This window comes from Magnolia sinica, chromosome 13, assembly GCF_029962835.1.
Source record: "Magnolia sinica isolate HGM2019 chromosome 13, MsV1, whole genome shotgun sequence".
In the NCBI taxonomy this organism is placed as follows: domain Eukaryota; kingdom Viridiplantae; phylum Streptophyta; class Magnoliopsida; order Magnoliales; family Magnoliaceae; genus Magnolia; species Magnolia sinica.
In genome coordinates, this window is record NC_080585.1 from 10,656,964 (window position 1) to 10,679,793 (window position 22,830).

Sequence of the window (22,830 nt, forward strand, 5' to 3'; positions counted from 1 at the left end):
TATTGATTAATGATAATTAGACTAGATGAAGAATCTAAGAGGCACTCCGGTGGTAGACTCTCAGGAGTTTCAACACCTGGTTGAGGGTTCCAGTACCCATAGGTGGTGAAATTCCACTAGAGCGTGAGTGTGTGATGTGGAAATAAAAAATAAAAAAATCTTAAAATGACAAGTGGATTCCTTTTTTTTTAGTACATTAAACCTTAAATTTTAACATATAAAGATTAAGTTGGTACATGATTAAGTAGATCCAGGGGTCTTAATATGGATTCCTTAGTGTTGGTGGCTAACAGTGAAGAGTGGACTTACAGTGTTGTGTACTAATAAGCTAACCAAAAAAAAAAAAAAAAAAGAAGTAAATCCAGGGGTGTCAATGGGCCAGGATCAGGCTACAAATCAGGTATTTGAATAAGGCTGGCCCAGCGACCCGACCCGAAACAGTTCAAAATATGGGCCAAGACCAACCTCAGGCCCAGCCCATTGACAGCCCTAAATCTTAAGCTTGGGCGCGCCGGATAAAAATGGATGCTACAGTTACCCCAAAAATGGATACTATAAGAAGAATTTATTGGATGGTTAAGATAGTCCAATCAAAATAATCAGCAGCATAACTCAACTGATTGTCCGTTCAGATCATCATGAAATATGCCACGTGTATGGTACACGATCTAAAGGCACATAAATTCCGTGCCTGTAGATGCACTGGATCAGTTATCTTTCGTCTCGAATCCTCCTCACCTGCTGGCCTCACACGTGCATGTCACGTGCCACCCATGTAATTTACTCAACGCCTCCCCCAAATTCTATTCTCTTCATTCCAAACCGCCATCAATGGAGACAGCAGAACCAGCCCAAACAAACCCTTCAACAGGTTTTACTCTCTCTCTCTCTCTCTCTCTCTCTCTCTCTCTCTCTCTCTCTCTCTCATCTAGATGCGTGTGGGGCCCACTTTGGTGTGTGTGTTTGGCACCCCACCCATTCAACAGGGTTGCAATCGCCGATCCAATCATCAGGTGGGCCTCACTGTAGAAATCAATGGACAACTACCCAATACATGTGAATAAGATCTATAGACATATGAATAAGATTTGTAGGTTAAGCTTAATCTCTGTAGATTTGGAGAGTATCCGTGGCTGCCTGTAATTGAGATGAACCCCCATTTTCTGATTGATGTAGTTCGACCCATTTTTTCATTTTGGGAATTGAAAAAGTACAAATTGGAAAATATGGGGTGTTACCAAATCAATCTGGAGATTTTTCCAACCTCTCCAATTAATGGGTTTTGATTAATTTACTTATTTATTTTAATAATTAAATTTACGAATTTATCAGGTGACTATATCTCCTGTTCTTTGATTAAAGATTCAATGGAAAAATAATAAAATGGTCTTTTTTTTTTTCTAATTTTAATTGCTGAAGATAAAGATGTAAAAGCGCCGAATTTATTAGAACGGGCGAAGGAAGAGATCAAAGCTATCATGCACCATGAGAAATCCCACGACCATGAAACTCATGGGAAGAGTGATGATATTGACGTTGATACTCCAATTGAGAAAATCAAAGGTCCAAACATTTTTGAACGGGCCAAGGAAGAGATCGAGGCACTGATTGAGGTGGTTCATCCGAAGAAGGAATCCGATCATGAGTCGCCCTCCAAGAAGTGATGGGGTTTTGGGAACTTCTTGGAAGAAGGTTTGAGCAATTCTGCTCCCATATTGGGACTGAAATTTGAAAGAGAAGGTAATTCCCAATGTTTGAGGGACTGGTTGATTTCTTATGAAGTTGTTTTGGTTTCATTGTTAGAGGAATGCTTGTTATTGTGCATGCCCATGATGTGTTTGAGGATTGGTTTTTCAGCTCTATTCATGTTTCTCATATGTGGATTGTACGATACAATTTATTGAGTATAATTGGAGTAAATTTGAATGTATTCTGCGAATGCAAATAGTCCCCTTTCTTTGAATGGTTGGAATGCACTTGATTTTGGTAGCTTGTGGAGGCCCTATTTGAAGCGGTCCTATTGCATCGCATCTTTGATACACTGATGATGCAATTAAGAAGCCTACCACAATGTCTGTTCGTTTGAATTGAAAAGTCCAATTCAGGAGCATAGAATTCATAAGTTTTTGGTTGACAACATCAATGGTTCAGACTCTCTTAGTAGGTGGTCTAATTCATCGGTTGTATCACACAATGCTTTGAAATTCTCTTGCTTTGGCCTTTGAATTTGGGCCTGTTTGTGAGCAAGATTATGACCGATGATGGAGCTCCTTGAGTCCTATTCAAAGTTTTCAGTTGTCTCATGCCGAATCACAAACTTCGGAAGTGCTTGGTGGGCAACATGTTAGGAGAGTCTCTCTTAGTAGGTGGCTATTTCATTGGTGGTGAAGTACTATGCCTTGAAATCTCTTAATTTGCCCTTTGAAGTAGGGTCCCTTTGTGAGCAACACTGTGACCCTGTGGTGGAGCTCTTGAGTCCTATTCAAACCTCAGTGTTAGAGTATATTAGATTAAATTAGGGTATCTAATTTAATTAGGGATATTTTCTTATTTGTTTAGATACATATCTGTGAGGATCTCTCTACATCTCTTACAGATCTCCCATCTCCTCTATATATTCAGTTGTTATTAGAGAAATAATACAAATTACAGTTTTCTACAATGTTGACTCTCTAATTTAACATGGTATCAGAGCAGTATCGATCTTGGCACCGTCTCTCTCCCTTCTCAATACACATTCTCTGTTAATCCAACTTAGCTACCACCAGAATTTGCTTCTGTCTACAACACCTGCATATGCACTAGAACCGGTGACAGGATCTAACTAACTGAAGCTGCAACTCTAGATCCTCCTAAATATTCCAACAGCATCTTCCCCTGCATGCAGGCCGCCGACTTGTTTTCGTGAGCAGCAGCCAGATCTGCCCAGCTCTATCACTGGCCATCATGCCATCACCATCTGAAACCAAACCGTCATCTTCTGACTTGGCCCATAACCATCTAACCTGAGATCTATCACTAAACTGATTCTCCGATCAAACCCGTCTACCCCTACGTCCGAGATCGTTTTGCCTCTTACAGCCACCAGTCTCCCCTTCCACGAGCTCCTCCATCACCGATCATCTCTTCATCCTCTGCCAGTGCCATTCTTTTTACATGGCTTGACATCACTACCATTAACAGCTGCTATGCCTAGCTCCCCAAACCCATTTCCAAAAAACTTGATTCATCGCTCATCATTGTCACCACCACCACTGTGATTGGCCCTCGCCGTCGCTTGATGGGTTGAGATATGAGGGACCCTCATCGTCCTTGATCACCACCACTGTCAGATCTGCTCATCATCCCCACTTGTCATTGGAAATCGCCGCTGATTTCCACTAGATCTACCACCCCCTTGTCGCTGGCCACTGTCATCTACTATCTGCAGCCACAACTCATCGCATCTTCCATTGAATCCAGTAGCCACCAGAACCCCTGCAAGCACACCATCAGATCATTTACAACGATCAGGCCTACGTTTGAGAGCCCTTGATTTGGCCATGATCTGCAGTGGGCCTGTTGTTGGTATTATCCATCACCGTTGATCAAGCTATTCAGGGCCCACCATCAAAATTATGGCCATTTGCCATTATTGCTAGGACGTGGTGGCCCACCTGCTGCCTTCTTTTATCATTTGACGTATGCATCACGTAACAAAGTGAGGCCCATCTACCTCATTTGCTAGGCCATCTCTGTAGCCCAGATATAACTGGGCTATTCTACTTCAGTTAGCGCAGTGGCCCTTGCCCAATCATCCATACTTTGGGCCATCTGTATTTTCTGGACGCTACTGCCATGGGCCTGATCGGTCCATCTAATTGTTGTTTGAATGTGTATTGCTGAGCAAGGGATTGCTGGCTCGGCTTGTTAAAGTCCTGTGGGCCTTGCTGCTTTGTGGTCCAGTTCGCACAGCCAGATCTGTACAGTTTACTATTTGGGCATGGTTCTTTTTGAGGCTCAGTTTGTTGTTTGGGCTAGGATTGTTTCGTTTGTGGCCTTATTTGTCGTTAAGCCTGGAGCTCATATTATTGTTGGTTCTTGCTCACTGTTTGTGGGCTGTTGCACCCTTTTAATCACTTCTTGGGTCTATTTGGGCATGTCCTTGGTGCTAAGTTGTTTATAAGTCAGGGGACTGATGAAGCTGATTGATTGTTAAACAATGGTCCAAGATTAAGAGTTGGAGGATGATCAAGGGCATCCATCTGATGGGCCAGTAACAAGGAATTCCGTCCCAATACACTGATCGGGACAGATCCCACAACAGAACCGTTTTTTAAACAATCTGGATGCACCAGATGGGTTCGTTGCGCAGGAAGAAGTCCCACCGCCTGCTTGCGTCGACTTCAGCTGTGTTGTGCGTAAACAGCACCAACTACACCTCTCCTTTAACCGAACTCCATCAGCTATAAAAAAGGGACGGTAGAGCTTAAGTGGGGAGACGTCGGAGGCTTGGGGCTAGAGAGGAATTCATCTCCAGAGCTAGAAGAGAAACAGGGAAAGTGGTTCTTTAGAGTTTTATTTTATTTTATTCTTTCTCAGGTGTTCTAGCCTCATCATGTCAGGCTAAACCTCTTAGCTAGGGCTAAGAGGTGAAGCTTGTAAAGTGATGGGAGAATTTATGCTGCTTGTATCTTTTGTTTAGATTGAAGTGGTTTCTGATTTAATTTTATTATGGGAATATTTCTAGTTTTTAATGGCCTGTTGTGACTGAAATTACAATAGGTCTGTAATGGCTTTGAGTATTTCTTTTCCTTATTTTGATTGTGACGTCAGGAAGCCCTGTTGTTCGCCATCGTCTCCTGGGCATGGTTGGATGTCTGTACCCTTCCTAACCTTCATAATTATCTGATTGGTTGAGGACGTTCAGTTCGATTTCCATGATTCTTGATGCAGGCATAAGATCTCCCTGATCTCTACAAGTGGATCCTCTGAATCCCTAGTTTCCTTCCTCTGAATTACTTAAGTTTTAGATTAATCTCTCACCATTATTCATCAATTTACATTGGATTTAGATTATATCTTTTACTAGTTCTATATCTAGTTAGTTTTAGATCACATACCAGTTTCAGTCTCTGTGGATTCGACCTCGGTCTTACCGAGTTTATTACTACATCACAACCCTATACTTGGGGAGTCAACACCTACCTATTGTGTATTTGAAGTCAATGGATTGTGGCCTATTATGTTGTATTCGAGGCCCATGGGCGAGGCCTAATGTGATGTATTTGAGGCCCATGGGGCAAGGCTTGATGTAATGTATTTTATGGCCCATGTGATGGGGCCCACCTGTTGCGTATTTGAAGCCCGTGGGTCGTTGCCCATTGTGATGTATTTTCGGCCTAGATGGCAAGGCCCCATGTGATTCATGAAAGGCCCATGGTTGTGGCCCAGTGTGATGTATTCGAGGCCCATGTCCTGCGACCCATTGAGATGTGTATTAGGCCCATGTCATGCAGCCCATTGTGTTGTATATTAGGCCTGTGCGAGCGGCCCAATGTAATGTGTCTGAGGCCAGTGGGTGAGGCCAATGTGATGTATATGTGGCTTAGGAGTGAGGCCCAGATGGCGAGGTTCGATGTGATATGCGAAAGGCCCATGCGAGGCGGCCCACTTGATGTGTTATGGCCCTTATGTGAGGCCATGAGCTCGCTATATGTTTGGCTCTATGTTGGCCACTCATTGGGAGCAATGTTGGTTAAATGTCCACATTGATGGGCAATGATGGTTGAATGTCCACATTGTGACATTCCCTTTGGCCTTGTTAGGCCTATTCTCACCGATTCCGATTGTTAATGCTGATTTCAATTGTCGAGGCGATTTCGATTATTGAGGTCGATTCCGATTGTCGAGGTCGATTGTCAAGGCTGATTCCGATTGTTGAGGCTGATTATCGAGGCCAATTCCGATAATCGAGGTCGATTCCGATTGTCGAGGCCGATTCCGATTGACGAGGCCGATTCCAATTGTCGAGGCCAATTTTAATTGTCAAGGTCGATTGTCGAGGCCGATTATTAAAGCCGATGCTGATTATCATGGCCGATGCTGATTGTAGAGGCCGATGCTGATTATCGATGCCGATTGTCAAGGTCGATTATCGGTGCCGGTTATCGATACCGATTATGAGTATGTGACAACATAATATCATGATACATGCCCATACGCATCATTTACATGTTTGTTATAAGTTGTGGTTAACCATTGCATATGTCAATGGACAGCTTGTTATGAGACTCTCTGATAGGCGGAGATTGTCTTACATAAGCGCACGGTATGCGTAGGATTAATGCGTGACTGGATTGTATGACTCATGCATCTGACATTGTGTGTTGTGATTACTGTATGCCCTAACGACATCAGGGTTGTAGCCTCCACAAGCATGTCGTGGATGGCTAGATGAGACATTGAAAATGTTTGGTTCGAGCATCTGGGCACTTTGGATGTCTGTGGGTGAAAGTCCCTAAACCTCTATGGCCATGAGACGCCCCAACGTCTAAACGAAGTGAATACACGAGCGCCCGAGTGCCGAATACCAGTACGCCGCGTCTCCCACTGTGTCATGGTCGGTTGAGAGGTGGTATGGCCTTATCTGCCTGATTTGTAATGGGCAAAAGTAGGCTGAGTATGACCAGCTCATAAATGGATCCGCTATTGACGTGTCGGGTAGGTATTGGCTGACTACTGGTTAGGCAGATAGTAAGGTCTCTTCCACTCACCTAGTTGCTCGTAATGGGGCGACAATCTGGTTTGGAGTGTACTAGACCTTGGTGATGATCCCAGAGATGTACGGTACTGATATGTGAACTTATTGAGCAGGAGTTGCATACCATTCATTCATTCATTCACTATCCACTCGGGCTGGTGGTGCGTAACTATTTGTTACGTGTATCTTTACAATGACTAGGATTTTGGTTGGGGCGTGCGACTAACCCGAGATCAAGAGTTTACCACATTGACTCTGACTATCCAAATTTAGGTATGAGACTGATTTGGATAGAAGTCCCTTGTGGTGGACCCTATAGCTTACGATACTACATACTATCATCTTGACTTCATACTCCAACTTGGTCATTTCATTCACATCGCATATTGTATTACATCCGCGGCATATGACATTTTGGGTTGCTACGTTTCTGCACTTATATGGCTTAGATGGACTTAGCTACATATTGCATTGCATCCGTAGTATATGATATTTGGCTCATTATGATTCGTATTGCGTACTCTGATATTACATGACTCATGGACTTACCAGTATATTTCTGCTTACTCTGATATCATATGATTCATGATCTTGCCAGAATTTTTGACATTATATGATTATGACGTTGTATTTGTGTGCTTGACACTTGTCTTGCGCACACACTTTCACCACCTTCTAAACTTTCTATAAGCTTATGCACGATAGATGCGTGTAGGTAGCATTAAGTTGCAGTAGCGTGGAGCTTAGAGCATGTAGCTGACTTTTGAAGCTTTGATTTTGATATATGTATTTCCCTTTCAGCATTGTATTCAAATGTTTATATTTGTGGATATGTGATGATGATGTTGCCTTTGTGATTTAGGTAAAGTTGTAGTTATGCTTATTATGAGATAAAAGTACGTTAAAAAATCCTCCTTGTAGGATTTCAAGATTGGAATTTGGTGTATGGACGTTGAGAGCCAAGAGTGGGGTACTACGGAGGCTATCGACACTAGATTTGACGATTGAAAATTTTGTGAGCCCGATTTCCGAGTTTGAGGCATGAATATCATATTCTCAAGAGGCCTTTTCAACTTTCGCAACACGCTAGTGCAGCACACACCATGTTCTTATTACTAGAGTTATACACAAATTGAGTTAGCTCAGTTAAATCACTCGACTTAGAAAAGCTCGACTCAACTCGACTCAAAACTGGTTCAACTTAGATTTTTTAAGCTCGAAAATTTTTTGGGTCGAGTACGAGTAGGGGTGTATATCGAGTCGAACCGAGTCGAGTTGGCCTCAGCTCGACTCGGCTCGGCCACTAGCTGACCTCAGCTCGAACTCGACTCGACTCGGTCCTTGAGCCTGATTAGCCAGCTCGGCTTGGGTCAGTTCGAGCCGAGTTCGAGTCAAGATCGAGTCGAGTTTGCCATTACAACATTTTCACAAACACCTGGACTGCACCTTCAAAATCTCACTGTATTTGAGATAGCAGCAATGGTTTTACATGTATTTTATCAAACACATTCTAAGCAACATAAAAATCAAGAAAAAAAAAGGGGTGTTGGTTTCATATACATACCTTCCTTGCTACCAGCCACAATTCTTTGAGGCATTTTATCAAACACTTGGTGAGCAACATCAATATCAAAGTAACCGAGTCACCGAATTGGTTCAATCTGAGTTCGATTCGAGCTGGGTTCGATCCGAGTCGAGTCGAGCTGGGGCCAACTCGAACTCGGCTGAACTCATTTTCGAGCTCAAAAAATCAGCTTGACTCGGCTCTAACTCAGCTTCAAACTGAGTTGAATCGAGCTTTTTCGAGTCGAGTCGAGTCGAGCGAGCTAACCAAGCTAGCTAGGTTCGTGTACACCTCTAAGTACGAGCTAGACCAAGTTTGACTCGACTAGGCTCGGAACTTGACTCAATTCAATACAGATTAGGTTCACTTAATATAAATATGTAAATAAATTATATAATATATAAAATATTATATTATATTATATATATTAAAAACCTTAAAATATAAACTTGAATCGGCTTGTTGGCTCGAATTCAAACTCAGCTCAAAAGATCAAGCTTATTGGACTTGGACTCAATCAAGTTGGTCAAGCTGCTGACTGGGCCGAGACGAGTCGGCTAATCAGGCTCTAGGATTGAGCTAAGCCGGGTCGAGTTCGTGCTGGCTGGGCTCAATCATGCCAGTGTACAACTCATGCTTATCACCTCTGTGAATTCATAATAGGAGTAATAACCTAACATAAGCTGTTTTCTGTCCAACCTATCATTGCATTAACATGAGATCCTTATTAGTGAGACTTGACATATGGCCCGTCTGAATTGTGGGGCTTTTTGAATGAACGGTTTTGATCATCGCGTGGAGCCTTGTTTATCATTTTCAAATCGTGTTCTTCGGGCCGACTTTGACTGATACGAATACAGTATGGGTGAGGTGGGGCACGACAGTCGAGAGAGTTCAAAAAGATATCTCTGAAATTCTCAGCAGAAGAATAGGTGGCGTAGGTTTCAAAGACCAAAAATAAGTACCCCGTTTTTCTGGGGTCAAGGACCTTCTTCAACCCCACGCCTCTATCTAGCCTCCTCCCAACCAGGATCGGATTAGGTGAGACCCAGATCCATCCAGGTGTGTGGGACCCAGTCTGTGAGGATTCAATCAATACTGTTTCCTTTGGTGTGGCCCATAAACAGCTTTGTTTTTACGATCATGACCTAAGATGAGCTTTCAAAATGTTTGGACGGTGTGGATTTAAGGTACATACATCACTACGAGCCCCACATTAAGAGGTCCCACCCACCTCGGCGGATCCGGGGTCTCACCTAAACCGCTCCTCTCCGAACCGGAACCGTCCTACGACCCGTTTTACTCGGCTGCATAAAACACCCAAGCTCTTTGTGCCCATCATATTATATATTCAAATCCACTCCGTTCATCAGGTGAGAACCTTTATTTAAACCGTACACACAAAATATAATCTCTAAGTTCCAAGACAAAGAGTACCTATGTAAAATTGCTCCTAAAACCTTCGACTTCAACCAGTTTGGCATGTGTTTGATATGTTCACTTCATCCGGTTGAGTTACATCTGATCAACGGCTATGATGAAAGATAACACACAATGTTGGGCCCACACACAAGCAATTTTCCTGGTAATCCAGTGGTGACCGAGTCCCCAAGGGAGTGGCTCCGATCTTACACATGTGTTCATCGGTTCGTACGAGCTAGTGCGCGTAGCTGCTAGCCTACTAGCATTTGGATCGGGGAGATGGTCGTTTTCAAGTCACTTGTCAAAGACAGGCATTTGGTGAGGTATTGAGAGGCTGGTACGGAAACGGATTGGCTACTCCCCCTTACACCAGCCCCGGAGCTGGTGGTCGGTGCTCTGTGGGCTCCAACATGATGTACGTGTTTCATCCATTCCGTTCATCCATTTTTAAATATCATTTTATGTCTTTATCCCAAAAATGAGAGGAACATAAATCTCAAATGTATCACACCATAGGAAAACAATAGTGATTGGATATCCATCATTTAAATCCTCCTAAGGCCCGCTGTACTGTTTATTTGACATCCAATTTATTGACTAGGTCATAAAGACCCAGATGAAGGGAGAAAACAAAGATCAACTTGATCCGATACTTTTATGGCCCCAAAAAGTTTTTAACGTTCGAAGTTCATTCAACATTGTTTCTTGTAATGTGGTCCACTTGAGAGGACGCGGATTGGCTACTCCCCCTGACACCAGCCAATGGCTGGTGGTTGGTGCTCCGTGGGAGTCACCATGATGTATGTGTTTCATCCATGCCGTTCATCTATTTTTATGGATCATTTTACGGTATGAGACCACAAATGAGTTATATCCCAATCTTAAGTGGACCACATTACATGAAACAGTGTTGAATGAGCGTCGACCATTGAAAAACATTTTGTGGCCATAAAAGTTTCGGATCAAGATGATTTTTGTTTTTTCCCTTAATCTGGGCCTGTATGACCTAGTAAACATATTAGATGTCAAATAAACTGTAGAGTGGGCCTTAGGAGGATTTTAATGATGGATATCCAACCACTATTGTTTTCATGTGGTGTGGTCCACCTGAGATTTATATACCCTCATTTTTGAAAGCAAGCTATAAAATGATCTGTAAAAATGGATGAACGGAATGGATGAAACATATACATCATGGTGGGGCCCACAGACTACCGACCACCAGCCCGGGGGCTGGTGTCAGGGGGAGTAGCCAATCCGTTTGGCACTTGAGAATGATATATACCTCATTTTTTGTGCATTACCATAAATTGATCTAGAAAAATAGATGGACGGAATGGATGAAACACGTACATTATGGTGGGCCCACAGAGCACCGACCACCAGCTCCGGGGCTGGTGTCAGGGGGAGTAGCCAATCCGTTTCCAGGCTGGTACCCCTGCAACTACAGTGGAATAAGCTTATTCTACCATTTTGTGTGTGGGCCCCACTCTGAAATTAGGGTCCACATCCACTCCGTTCAGAAGTTGAGCCTCTTCACGTTCACCACAGGCTACAGTTGGGAAGAGGAGATCCCACACTATAAACCTTTTAAGATTGTGTGTGGGGCCTATCATTCTTTTTTAAAGGCCATCCGATCCATTCATAAGATGCGCTTCACCAGGATGAATTTGCAAGCCAAAAATCAGACAATTCTAAAACTCAGGTGGGCCAGACTACATTACTTCGTAGGCTTTTGTCATGATTTTACATGGTGTGGCCAGAATTTGTTTTGGGTCTGTTTGATTTTTTGTACCCAGGAAGAACATGAGGGGGTGCGTATGATTGAAGGAGTGGATGTTAGGCACACATCAAGGTAGGGTCCGCACAAAAAATTGTAGAATAAGCTTATGTTAAAGTAGTTGTAGACAGCCTCGGGTCTTTAACCATGAAAAGAAAGAAGAAACACCCATCCACAGAGTGAGAGAGAGAGAGAGAGAGAGAGGAAGCGAAGCCCCATAGGGCTGCTGCATCTCGAAACCTTATTATGATATTTATATATAGGGACAATCATTTCTTATGAAGTGATTCCAGCAACCCCATCTCTCTCTTTATCTGTCTCTCTCTCGCCATCATCATCGCACCATCATCATGTGGGCAGAGCAGCGTAGGAGTTGGCCATTTCTAATCACCATTTTCCTAGTAATGAGCTTGGTTCCTGCAACAAGCAGGCCTTTTACTCTTCTTTCTCCAGGTCCGTCTTACTTCATTTCCTCACTTTTTTCATATAACCACTTTTTTTTTTACGTCTTCTTTTAGTAAAACAAGGACCCTCTTTAAGTACAAATGACCTTTTTGGTTTTTTGCCATAGGCCATGGTGCTCTACTCGCTTCTGAGCAAGGATGGAAATCAACAAAACAGGTACCCTTGTGATTTTATTTTGATTTGGGTTTTTCTTTTCTTTTGTTATATTTTGTTTGGATGTGGAATTTGTGAAGGTGGAAGGGAAGAAGATGGAAGGGAGAGTTGCAAGGGTGGAAGAAGAAGAAGCAAAGAAAGTGATGAGCAAGCTGGGATCAAGACCACCAAGCTGTGAGCATAAGTGTGGGGAGTGTAATCCATGCGAAGCCATACAAGTGCCTACAACCACTGATCATGTAACACTTCACTATGCCAACTACGAGCCTGAGGGCTGGAAATGCAAGTGTGGTTCCTCTTTCTTCAATCCTTGATTATCTTGTATAAATACATAAACAGAGATTGAGCTGTTCCTACCATTTTCATATCTTTATACATAATCATTATCATCTCTCATCGTGTAAAACTACTCAAAACTCAAAACTCAAGTAGCCACTCCACAATAAATAGTGGGGATTGAGTGCTACCATTCAAACTTTCCGAGGGCTCATGGAAGTTTTGGATAAGCCAGATGCTTGTGTTTTGCTTTCCTCCTGGAAGCGGATCGGCTGGTGTACCGCACACCACCGACCCGACTGGTCTTCCTCGAGCTCTTGAGTTGTACTAACGGTTCAAAGGAGATCAAAGTTACATGGGCCCACAATGATGTATTTATTATATTCACACCGTTAAGTTACATGGGCCCACAATGATGTATTTATTATATTCACACCGTTTATTCATCTGACGAGATCATTTTAGAGTATGGTTCCAAAAAATGAGTCATATCCAAAACTCAAGTGGACCATAACACAATAGCAGTGGCGCAATAATCCTCACCTTTAAAATATTCGTACGGCCCATCATAAAATTTATTTTCCATCTGATTTATTCACGAGGTTAGAAAGACAGGATGAAGAGTAGAAATAAGGGGGAGTTTGGCACATGGTATCTCATGTAAGGTATCAGATAGGTTTAGGTTGGATAGATTTGTATTCGGTCGGGTGCAATTTCATATCATGGAAAAGGTGGAATTATTTGGAATGGAATTACATTTAGTTCCATATAATTGCATTGAGTCTCATACAGGATTTTTGTAGATTTTGAAATCCATTATACACGTGGCCCCACATTGATACATGCTCTTATCTGTGATGTTTACATATATAATGTTTACAATTGACATTTTAGTTATATATGTGTACAAGTGAACAATAGAATTTGGTCCATTGTTTACAATTTCACTGTCGACCAAACATAATTTTGCTTAATCCGTTGTAAAAATTTAATCCCAAGGGCAATCATTATCCAATAATGATGTTAATCTCATTTAATAAAATTTAATACCATTCAATTCCACTGACCAAACATGCCCTAAATATTATACCGATCCAAAACTTATGTGACTGTAAGGATTTCAATGATATATGTTCAATTCCGTATCCTTTTAAAAACGCGATTCACTTTAATTTGTCTTTTATCTCTAGACGTACAGTTTGGATATAACAAATACCTGATGGCCGACTCATAGAATTCGGTGACATCAACACACCAGACAGGTCGGTGGTGTGTGGTACACCAGCCAATCCACTTTCGGTCGCCAGTCCCGGTGGCGGTACTACCCAATCCGCGAACTTTCCAGATGTGGTGGTGATTATCGGGCCCAGCTTCGATTCGGGTAATTTTCTTCTAGCGGTGTATGTGGAGTACGGAGGTGCTCATGTCAGCATCGGTCATCAAAAAATCGCATGCTGTGACACTACGGAGAAAAGGGAACGTCTAGCCGCACCAGCATCCCTCCACTCGCACTTCAACACGTGCCATTCTAGCACATGGTCTTGGACATGTTTGAAGGTTTCCGGTTCATTTAAGACAAGAATGGACGGTCAAAGGAGATCTGCCGTAGTGACCCCTCTAGTATCCACGTCACTACTGGTCAGCGCTTGAAAGCTCTGTGGGCCCACTATGATGTATTTCTTCTATGTACACCGTTCATCCAATTTTATTTTTATTTTTATTTTTCTGAATCATTTTATAGCATATCCCAAAAATCAGATTTATTGAAGACTCAAATTGGACCACCCGTATGAAACCGTAGTGATTGAACTCTCAGGAGACAATTAAAGTTCTAAATCAATCTAATATTTTTGTTTTCCTTTCATTCAGATTGGTGTGATGTAATCAACATACTGGATATAAAATAAATATTATAGCGGCCTTAGGAAAATTTTAATGATAGGCATTCAATCGCCACTATATCCTTTGGTGTGGTCCACTCGATAATTGGATCTACCTCATATTTGAAATCATACAAGAAAATGATATAGAAAAATGGATGAAAATGGTGGTGATCCACCCAACACACGGTTCGGATATCCAGCACATGTGACACATCGGCATGTGTGGATGCGTGTTAAGGCACTCGTGGGTCTGCAGACAGGTAGCGGATTAGGTGTTGTACCCTTACCGTGTGGGCCCCACCTTTACGAATATTTTGTATATCCACTCCTTCCATTCGTTTTCTTAGCTCAGTTTAGACGTTAAACTCCGATGGACCACACCAATGGAAAAAATGGTGAATGACCATTAAAAGCTTTTTGTAGGCCACAAGTTTTGGATCAAGCTCATCAATGTCTGGTTGACCTCATCAACGGGTTGGATGGAAAATAAACATTATGAATCTGCTTACGGTGGGCCTTGGGCAGTTTTTTATAGTATGCGTTCAATCACCTCTGTTTCCTGTGGTGTGGTCGACCTGAGATTTGTATCTGATTCTAAGTGGTTTGGAAAAACGGATGGCCGGAGTAGACATAGGACACACCAGCAAGTTGGGCCCCACGGTAAGGGTAATGTGTTACCCAGGTAAGACCTAATACGCTCCCCTGCATACCTACTCCACCGGAGAAATGGTAGTGCATGGGCCACACAAGTGTAATCAAGGCACGTATGTGCAACATAGGAGCCGCTCATCAGACGACCGCATCCTGTAAATCCCATGTTTCAGAAATCAGGCAGATCTGATCATCTAATGGACAAAATTCATGTCTCTATTTTGGACCGTTCGTCAATGTTCCTTTACTTTGTTGACGTGTGGCCCCACCTAATGATCTGATCATCTAATGAGCGACTGTGGACAGAGAGAGAGGTGTGACCCTTTTCTCTGTTGGACAGAGAGAGAGAGAGAGATGTGGCTAGAGACCGGCGGTCAGGACGCAATCCGCCTCCCTTTCAGTCATGCTTTCATCCAGCCACGTCCGGTCAACACGTACGTCCGTGGTGGCAGTGTCATCAGACCGTCTGCTTCCGATCAGGCCGGTCAAATTGGTACGAAAAAACAGGCGGAACGAAAACATAAGTCCAACTCTGCAAATTTAACATAAATGTGGGGCCCACCGAAGTTTACAGGTACCTTATCTTCGGTACGTTGCATCTTCACAGTGCAACCCGGTTGACGAATGGCTCAGATCTCTGACACGTGTTCTCTTATGAGCAACGGCCCTTGGTTTCACAGGGTTTAAGCTCTCCTTTGGAGTTTAGAATTACGCAACCGATTGAATGATTTGATGATACGCTGTGGCCTATTGGATTTGGCAGTACCCTACATGCATGCAAAGCGTTGCCTTGGGAACATCACCCCCTGTTCTTCTCCTTTTTCTCCGTCTCGAAGAAAAACTTTTGATGATCGGCGGATGATACTCGGGCACTTAAGAATCACTTGCATACGTGGGATAAAGGTAAGTCCAGCTAAACCGTCCAAACTGGACTCCGCTTCGGTAGGGACCCCTCGAAAACCGATCTGGTACTGGACGGTGGGAAACGGATTAGCTACTCCCCTTGACACCAGCCCCGGAGCTGGTGGTCGGTGCTCTGTGGGCCCATCATGATGTATGTGTTTCATCCATTCCATCTATCTATTTTTCTAGATCAAGTTATGGTAATACACAAAAAATGAGATATATCCCAATCTCAAGTGGACCACATTACAGGAAACAGTGTTGAATGAACTTCGACCGTTAAAAACTTTTTGGGGGCCATAAAATTATTGGATCAAGTTGATCTTTGTTTTCTCCCTTCATCTGGGTCTTTATGACCTAATAAACGGATTGGATTTCAAATTAACACTACATCAGGCCTTAGGAGGATTTAAATGATGGATATCCAATCACTATTTTTTTCCTGTGGTGTGATCCATTTGAGATTTAACATCCCTCTCATTTTTCGGATAAAGACATAAAATGATAATTTAAAATGGATGAACGGAATGGATGAAACACATACATCATGGTGGGGCCCACAGCGCACCGACCACCAGCTCCGGGGCTGGTGTCAGGGGGAGTAGCCAATCCGTTTCCCTGGACGGTGCTGGAAAAGTAGGAGGATTAGCCACTGACAGGTCTGAAGTGACGTCACCCAGTTATGTGGAGCCATTATGATGTATATGTTGTATCCACACCGTCCATTCATTTGGAGATATCATTTCAGTGCATGATTCAAAGAGCGAGGCAGATACAAATCTTTAGTAGACCCACCACAGAAAACAGTGGGGAGAGTGATTCTCACCGTTGAAACCTTCCTGAGGCCAACCATGATGTTTATTTGAAATCCAATTTGTTCACAAGTTAACAAAGACATAAAAGAAGGTAAAACGCAATTATAAGTTTGATCGAAAGCTTTTATGGGCATTAGAAGTTTTTAAGGGTGGGCGTCACTCTCCCCACTCTTTTCTTTTCTGTGGTATGGTCCAACGGAGATTTGGATTAGACTCATTCTTTAGCTATTTCCCTAAAATGATCTCTCCAACGGGATGGACGGAGTGGATACAAAGAATACATCATCATTAGGCTCATAGAACTCAGTGACGTCACTTCAGTAGCGCGTCTCGCTACTCAACCTATGTTTTAACGGTAAAAATCATTATCTCGCTGCTATTTGTGGTGTGGTCCACCTGATCTTTTTATATGATTCATTTTGCAGGCACATTCTCTAAAATGATCTCAAAAATTAGATGAACGGTGTGGATATCATAAATACATCATTTTGGGGGCCATGTAACTTTGATCTCGTTTGAACCGTTCGTACAACTCGGAGCTCGAGGAGTATCTGAGCTTGTCTTCTCACGACACGTGCATACACCAGATATATTGCTGGTGGCTGGTACACCAGCCAATCCGCGTCCCACCATGATATGTGCATTTTATCCATGTCATCCGCTTGCACTTGCAAATCATTTTAGGACATGAACCTAAAAAATGAGTCGAATATTAATCTCAGGTGGACCACACCACAAGTAACAGTAGTGATTGATCATCAACTATTAAAAATTTATTAAAGTCCACTGTAATGTTTATTTGCCATCATCAACCTGTTGATTAAGTCACACGTGACCTAAATGGACAAAGGGAAAACGCAAATATAGATTGATCTAAAACTTTTGTGGCCAAAAAAAGTTTTTAATGATGGACTTTCAATCACCACTGTATCTTACGGTGTGTGGTCCACATATTTGGATATACCTTATTTTTTGCTTCTTCCTTAAGATTGCCTAGAAAGATGGATGGAAAGGATAGATAAAACACATATATCAATATCATGATGCGCTCACATATCTTTTTACTGATTTGGGTACTCGAGGGGTCCCTACCGTTGGAGTCAGTCTAAATTAGGGGTCCCTGTTTTGATGTACCATTAACCAAACGTTACGCTTGTTTATCGATGGATCGGATTGTGTTTCTATTTGGCTGCCTAAAAATGAAATAAAAAAAATAAAAAAATCTAGTAGTCATACTTCAGAAAATGTCCAGGAAGGAATGGTAAACTAATCTGAATTTAAAATTTTACTTAAATGATCCACAATTTAATCAATTTAATTTAATATAACCCATGCTAAGTCTATAATTTTTGGGTGCTTGTTAAAATCCCTTGAAATACATTGATACACTATCTCTTTAGGGCTGCTTATGATAAGTGTTCAAATATTCAAATATTCGGAGTAACAAATATGCTTTCTAGATAATGGTGTAAATTGTGAGTGTCCCTTCAAATTCAAATTTTGTGTATAATGTCACTAATTGAAATGCATTAAAATTCTTTAATATACATGTTAACTTATATTTAATTAATTAAATTAGTGCTAATATCTGAAAATTAGTGTGCGTGCGTGATAGTTAATGGAATAATTGTAATAAGCCCATTAAAATATATACTTTCAATAAAAAAGAGAAAATTTTGAGCCTTATGTGGGCCACAAATGTAAGATGAGTAACTCACCGATTCCTTTTTACCATCCGTTTAAATGACACATTTAGACAATTTAAATCATTTTATTGGTATAATTTTACTGATGCAATGGATAATAAAATTATTTTAGGTGACTCACTTGAGTTTTGGATTAGCCTCATTTTTTAGAATGGAGTACGTGTCACGCAAATATCACCGTAGCTTTAATGGAGCTTAGGGTTATAGGAGCTCCCAATATCAGAATTTTTTCACTAAATTTTACATTGTTCCATGTTGTGTGGCCTACCTGAATTCCAGATTGGGCTGGTATCATATGGTTTTATGTCAATTTTTGTATACAGTGTCATTCACCACTCACCAACTTTACAGGATCCACTGGAAACCACAGTTAATGATTGGTATGCACAGGTTTCTCTTCCCTTTTTAATTTATATTAGTTATATAGGAATTTTCGGTACAAACACTTTTATAATAAAAATGGACTGTTAGTAAAAATTATGTTATATATACAATATCACTTTTATAATAAAAATGGACGGTTAGTAAAAATTATGTTGTATATACAACATCTATCTGTGGCCCACCTGATGAGTGAATGCTAATTAATGCATGGCTTGAATCTTTTTGTGGGGAAAAAGGATAAATAGATTTTAAAAATAGAAAAATAAAAAATCTAATATCTCTTAATAACGTGTTAGGGTCCTCTGATTGGGTAGACAAACTGTATGATACAGTGATGTTTGTTTCCATGATTTACATCCTCGAAATGGACGTCCGTGCAATGTCTTTGGGAAAGGTCACACCATAGAATGCTGACTCTTAAGACCCAATTCCTGAGCTTGGCTTGGGCCTGCATAGCACGCCCTAGCCTGACCTGAAAAACTTTTCCTCAGGACTTGGGTCTGACTCAACCCAACCCTAAAAATTTATATAATCCATCTTTTCCCTTTGATTTTTTTTCAATTAATTTGTTTATCAACTTGGCCATGCATGCACAAAGAAATATGTACTTTTGAGTAATAAAATCAACTATTCACATTTATATAATATAACATATGTACGTACAACAGGCCCAACCTAACATATTTATATAATATAACATATGCACATACAAAGTTAGACTAGTTTAGGTTGGGCTAAAATAACTTCAGCCCAGGCCTAACCTAGAAATTGATAGGGCCATTAATATGAGGCCTCGGCCAGTCCACAGGCCAAGCTAGTAGCACCAACCCTTGCCCAGAGCTAGGTTGGGCTCGTCCGGTTAGGTGGGACAAGTACCAATATGGCACACATGCTCGAGACCTGAACTCTTAACAAGTGGATCTGAAATTTGAATGCACTCTAAAGAAAAATGCAGTCCATGTACTGTCTGGTTGTATGAGGAAGACTATGGTTGTAGTTAATATTGCGAACGGGCTACTTTGTTCAAGATTCAAGTAAACAAGCTTATGTTAAGTAAATGCTGTTGGGATTTTTCCAAATATGAAAATGTGAAACTTTTTCAAATCATATTTTTAAATATTTTAGGATCAATTTCCATGTAGGCATAAATAAATTTCTAAATCTTAAAATAGACAATTCAGATCATTACTTAATGCCATGAAATCTGAAAGTGAAAAATTGATGTTTTCGCTTCACAAATTGAGAAGGCTCTTCCCAGCTCTATACCTAATCAAGGAAAGACACAAAATTCACAATCTCTATACGATAGTGCTGTAGAGAAAAGTCAAGAAGACGAGCAGACAAGCTGCAGACCTAACGGGCATCGATGAAAAGGGACGAGAGAAAACTATTTCTCCCTCCCTCTCTCCCTGGATGTCACCAGGGAGGGGAGGGTAGATGTCTATAGTCTAATACCTAATCCAAATCTATTTATAAAGAAGAGATTTACGTTTGATGGACCACTAATGATAAAACTTTCACTACCTTATAACTTCTGATGCACAACATAAAAAAAAAAAACTCTACCATCCTACTTATCCCATACATCAAAATATACTTATATCATTCCACTATATTATGACATCCAATTTAGGTCTTTAAAAATCCGGTGAAAAGCTCTAAATCAAACATCAAAAGAAATCATTGGACTTCTGCCATGCTCGATTAAAAAATAAATCAATAGTAAAATCCAACAATATAGTGGTTGATATTCATCTAAAAACCTTTTAAAAACACATGAAAATATTGATTAATGATAATTAGACTAGATGAAGAATCTAAGAGGTACTCCGGTGGTAGACTCTCAGGAGTTTCAACACCTGGTTGAGGGTTTGAGTACCCATAGGTGGTGAAATTCCATTGGGGCGTGAGTGTGTGGTTGTGTGTGTGATGTGTAAAAATAATAATAAATCTTAAAATGACAAGTGGATTCCTTTTTTTTAGTACATTAAACCTTAAATTTTAACATATAAAGATTAAGTTGGTACATGATCAAGTAGATCTAGGGGTCTTGGTATGGATTCCTTAGTAGGGGTGGCTAACAGTGAAGAGTGAACTGGCAATATTGTGTACTAATAAGCGAACAAAAAAAAAAAAAAAAAAAAAAAAGTAGATCCAGGGTTGTCAATGGGCCAGGCTCAGGCCTACAAATCAGATATTTGAATACGGCTGGCCCAGCGAACCGACCCGAAACAGTTCAAAATATGGGCCAAGATGAACCTCAGGCCCAGCCCATTGACAGCCCCATATCTTAAGCTTGGGCGCTTCCGGATAAAAATGGATGCTACAGTTACGCCAAAAATGGATATTATAAGAAGAATTTATTGGATGGTTAAGATAGTCCAATCAAAATAATCAGCAGCATAACGCAACTGATTGTCCGTTCAGATCATCATGAAATATGCCACGTGTATGTTACACGATCTAAAGGCACAAAAATTCCGTGCCTGTAGATGCACTGGATCAGTTGTCTTTCATCTCGACACCTCCTCACCTGCTGGCCTCACACGTGCATGTCACGTGCCACCCGAGTAATTTACTCAACCCCTCCCCCAAAATCTATTCTCTTCATCCCAAACCGCCATCAATGGAGACAGCAGAACCAGGCCTAACAAACCCTTCAACAGGTTTTACTCTCTCTCTCTCTCTCTCTCATCTAGATGCGTGTGGGGCCCACTTTGGTGTGTGTGTTTGGCACCCCACCCATTCAGCAGGGTTGCAATCGCCGATCCAATCATCAGGTGGGCCTCACTGTAGAAATCAATGGACAACTACCCAATACATGTGAATAAGATCTATAGGCATATGAATAATATTTGTAGGTTAAGCTTAATCTCTGTAGATTTGGAGAGTATCCGTGGCTGCCTGTAATTGAGATGAACTCCCATTTTCTGATTGATTCAGTTCGACCCATTTTTTCATTTTGGGAATTGAAAAAGTACAAATTGGAACATATGGGGTGTTACCAAATCAATCTGGAGATTTTTCCAACCTCTCCAATTAATGGGTTTTGATTAATTTACTTATTTATTTTAATAATTAAATTTACGAATTTATCAGGTGACTATATCTCCTGTTCTTTGATTAAAGATTCAATGGAAAAATAATAAAATGGTCTTCTTTTTTTTCTTCTTCTTTTTTTTTTTTCTAATTTTAATTGCTGAAGATAAAGATGTAAAAGCGCCGAATTTATTAGAACGGGCGAAGGAAGAGATCAAAGCTATCATGCACCATGAGAAGTCTCACGACCATGAAACTCATGGGAAGAGCGATGATATTGACGTTGATACTCCAATTGAGAAAATCAAAGGTCCAAACATTTTTGAACGGGCCAAGGAAGAGATCGAGGCACTGATTGAGGTGGTTCATCCGAAGAAGGAATCCGATCATGAGTCGCCCTCCAAGAAGTGATGGGGTTTTGGGAACTTCTTGGAAGAAGGTTTGAGCAATTCTGCTCCCATATTGGGATTGAAATTTGAAAGAGAAGGTAATTGCCAATGTTTGAGGGACTGGTTGATTTCTTATGAAGTTGTTTTGGTTTCATTGTTAGAAGAATGCTTGTTATTATGCATGCCCATGATGTGTTTGATGATTCGTTTTTCAGCTCTATTCATGTTTCTCATATGTGGATTGTACGATACAATTTATTGAGTATAATTGGAGTAAATTTGAATGTATTCTGCGAATGCAAATAGTCCCCTTTCTTTGAATGGTTGGAATGCACTTGATTTTGGTAGCTTGTGGAGGCCCTATTTGAAGTGGTCCTATTGCATCGCATCTTTGATACACTGATGATGCAATTAAGAAGCCTACCACAATGTCTGTTCGTTTGAATTGAAAAGTCCAATTCAGGAGCAAAGAATTCATAAGTTTTTGGTTGACAACATCAATGGTTCAGACTCTCTTAGTAGGTGGTCTAATTCATCGGTTGTATCACACAATGCTTTGAAATTCTCTTGCTTTGGCCTTTGAATTTGGGCCTGTTTGTGAGCAAGATTATGACCGATGATGGAGCTCCTTGAGTCCTATTCAAAGTTTTCAGTTGTC

The 22,830-nt window shown here is 41.2% G+C and overlaps 2 protein-coding genes across 2 annotated transcripts; both read left to right on the forward strand.

The window, feature by feature from the left end:
* The first annotated feature begins 740 nt into the window (after positions 1–740).
* LOC131223998 (uncharacterized) lies at positions 741–22,469 on the forward strand. Its single transcript, XM_058219588.1, has 5 exons — positions 741–871; positions 1,420–1,661; positions 12,207–12,300; positions 21,237–21,524; positions 21,950–22,469. The coding sequence occupies exons 1-5, from the start codon at positions 832–834 to the stop codon at positions 22,192–22,194; spliced, it is 909 nt and encodes a 302-aa protein (XP_058075571.1). The 5' UTR covers positions 741–831; the 3' UTR covers positions 22,195–22,469.
* Positions 11,733–12,517, forward strand: LOC131222768 (EPIDERMAL PATTERNING FACTOR-like protein 6). The gene is made up of 3 exons (XM_058217958.1): positions 11,733–11,961; positions 12,080–12,129; positions 12,207–12,517. Exons 1-3 carry the CDS (start codon positions 11,859–11,861, stop codon positions 12,438–12,440), a joined length of 387 nt encoding a protein of 128 aa, XP_058073941.1. The 5' UTR covers positions 11,733–11,858; the 3' UTR covers positions 12,441–12,517.
* Positions 22,470–22,830: the final 361 nt, after the last annotated feature.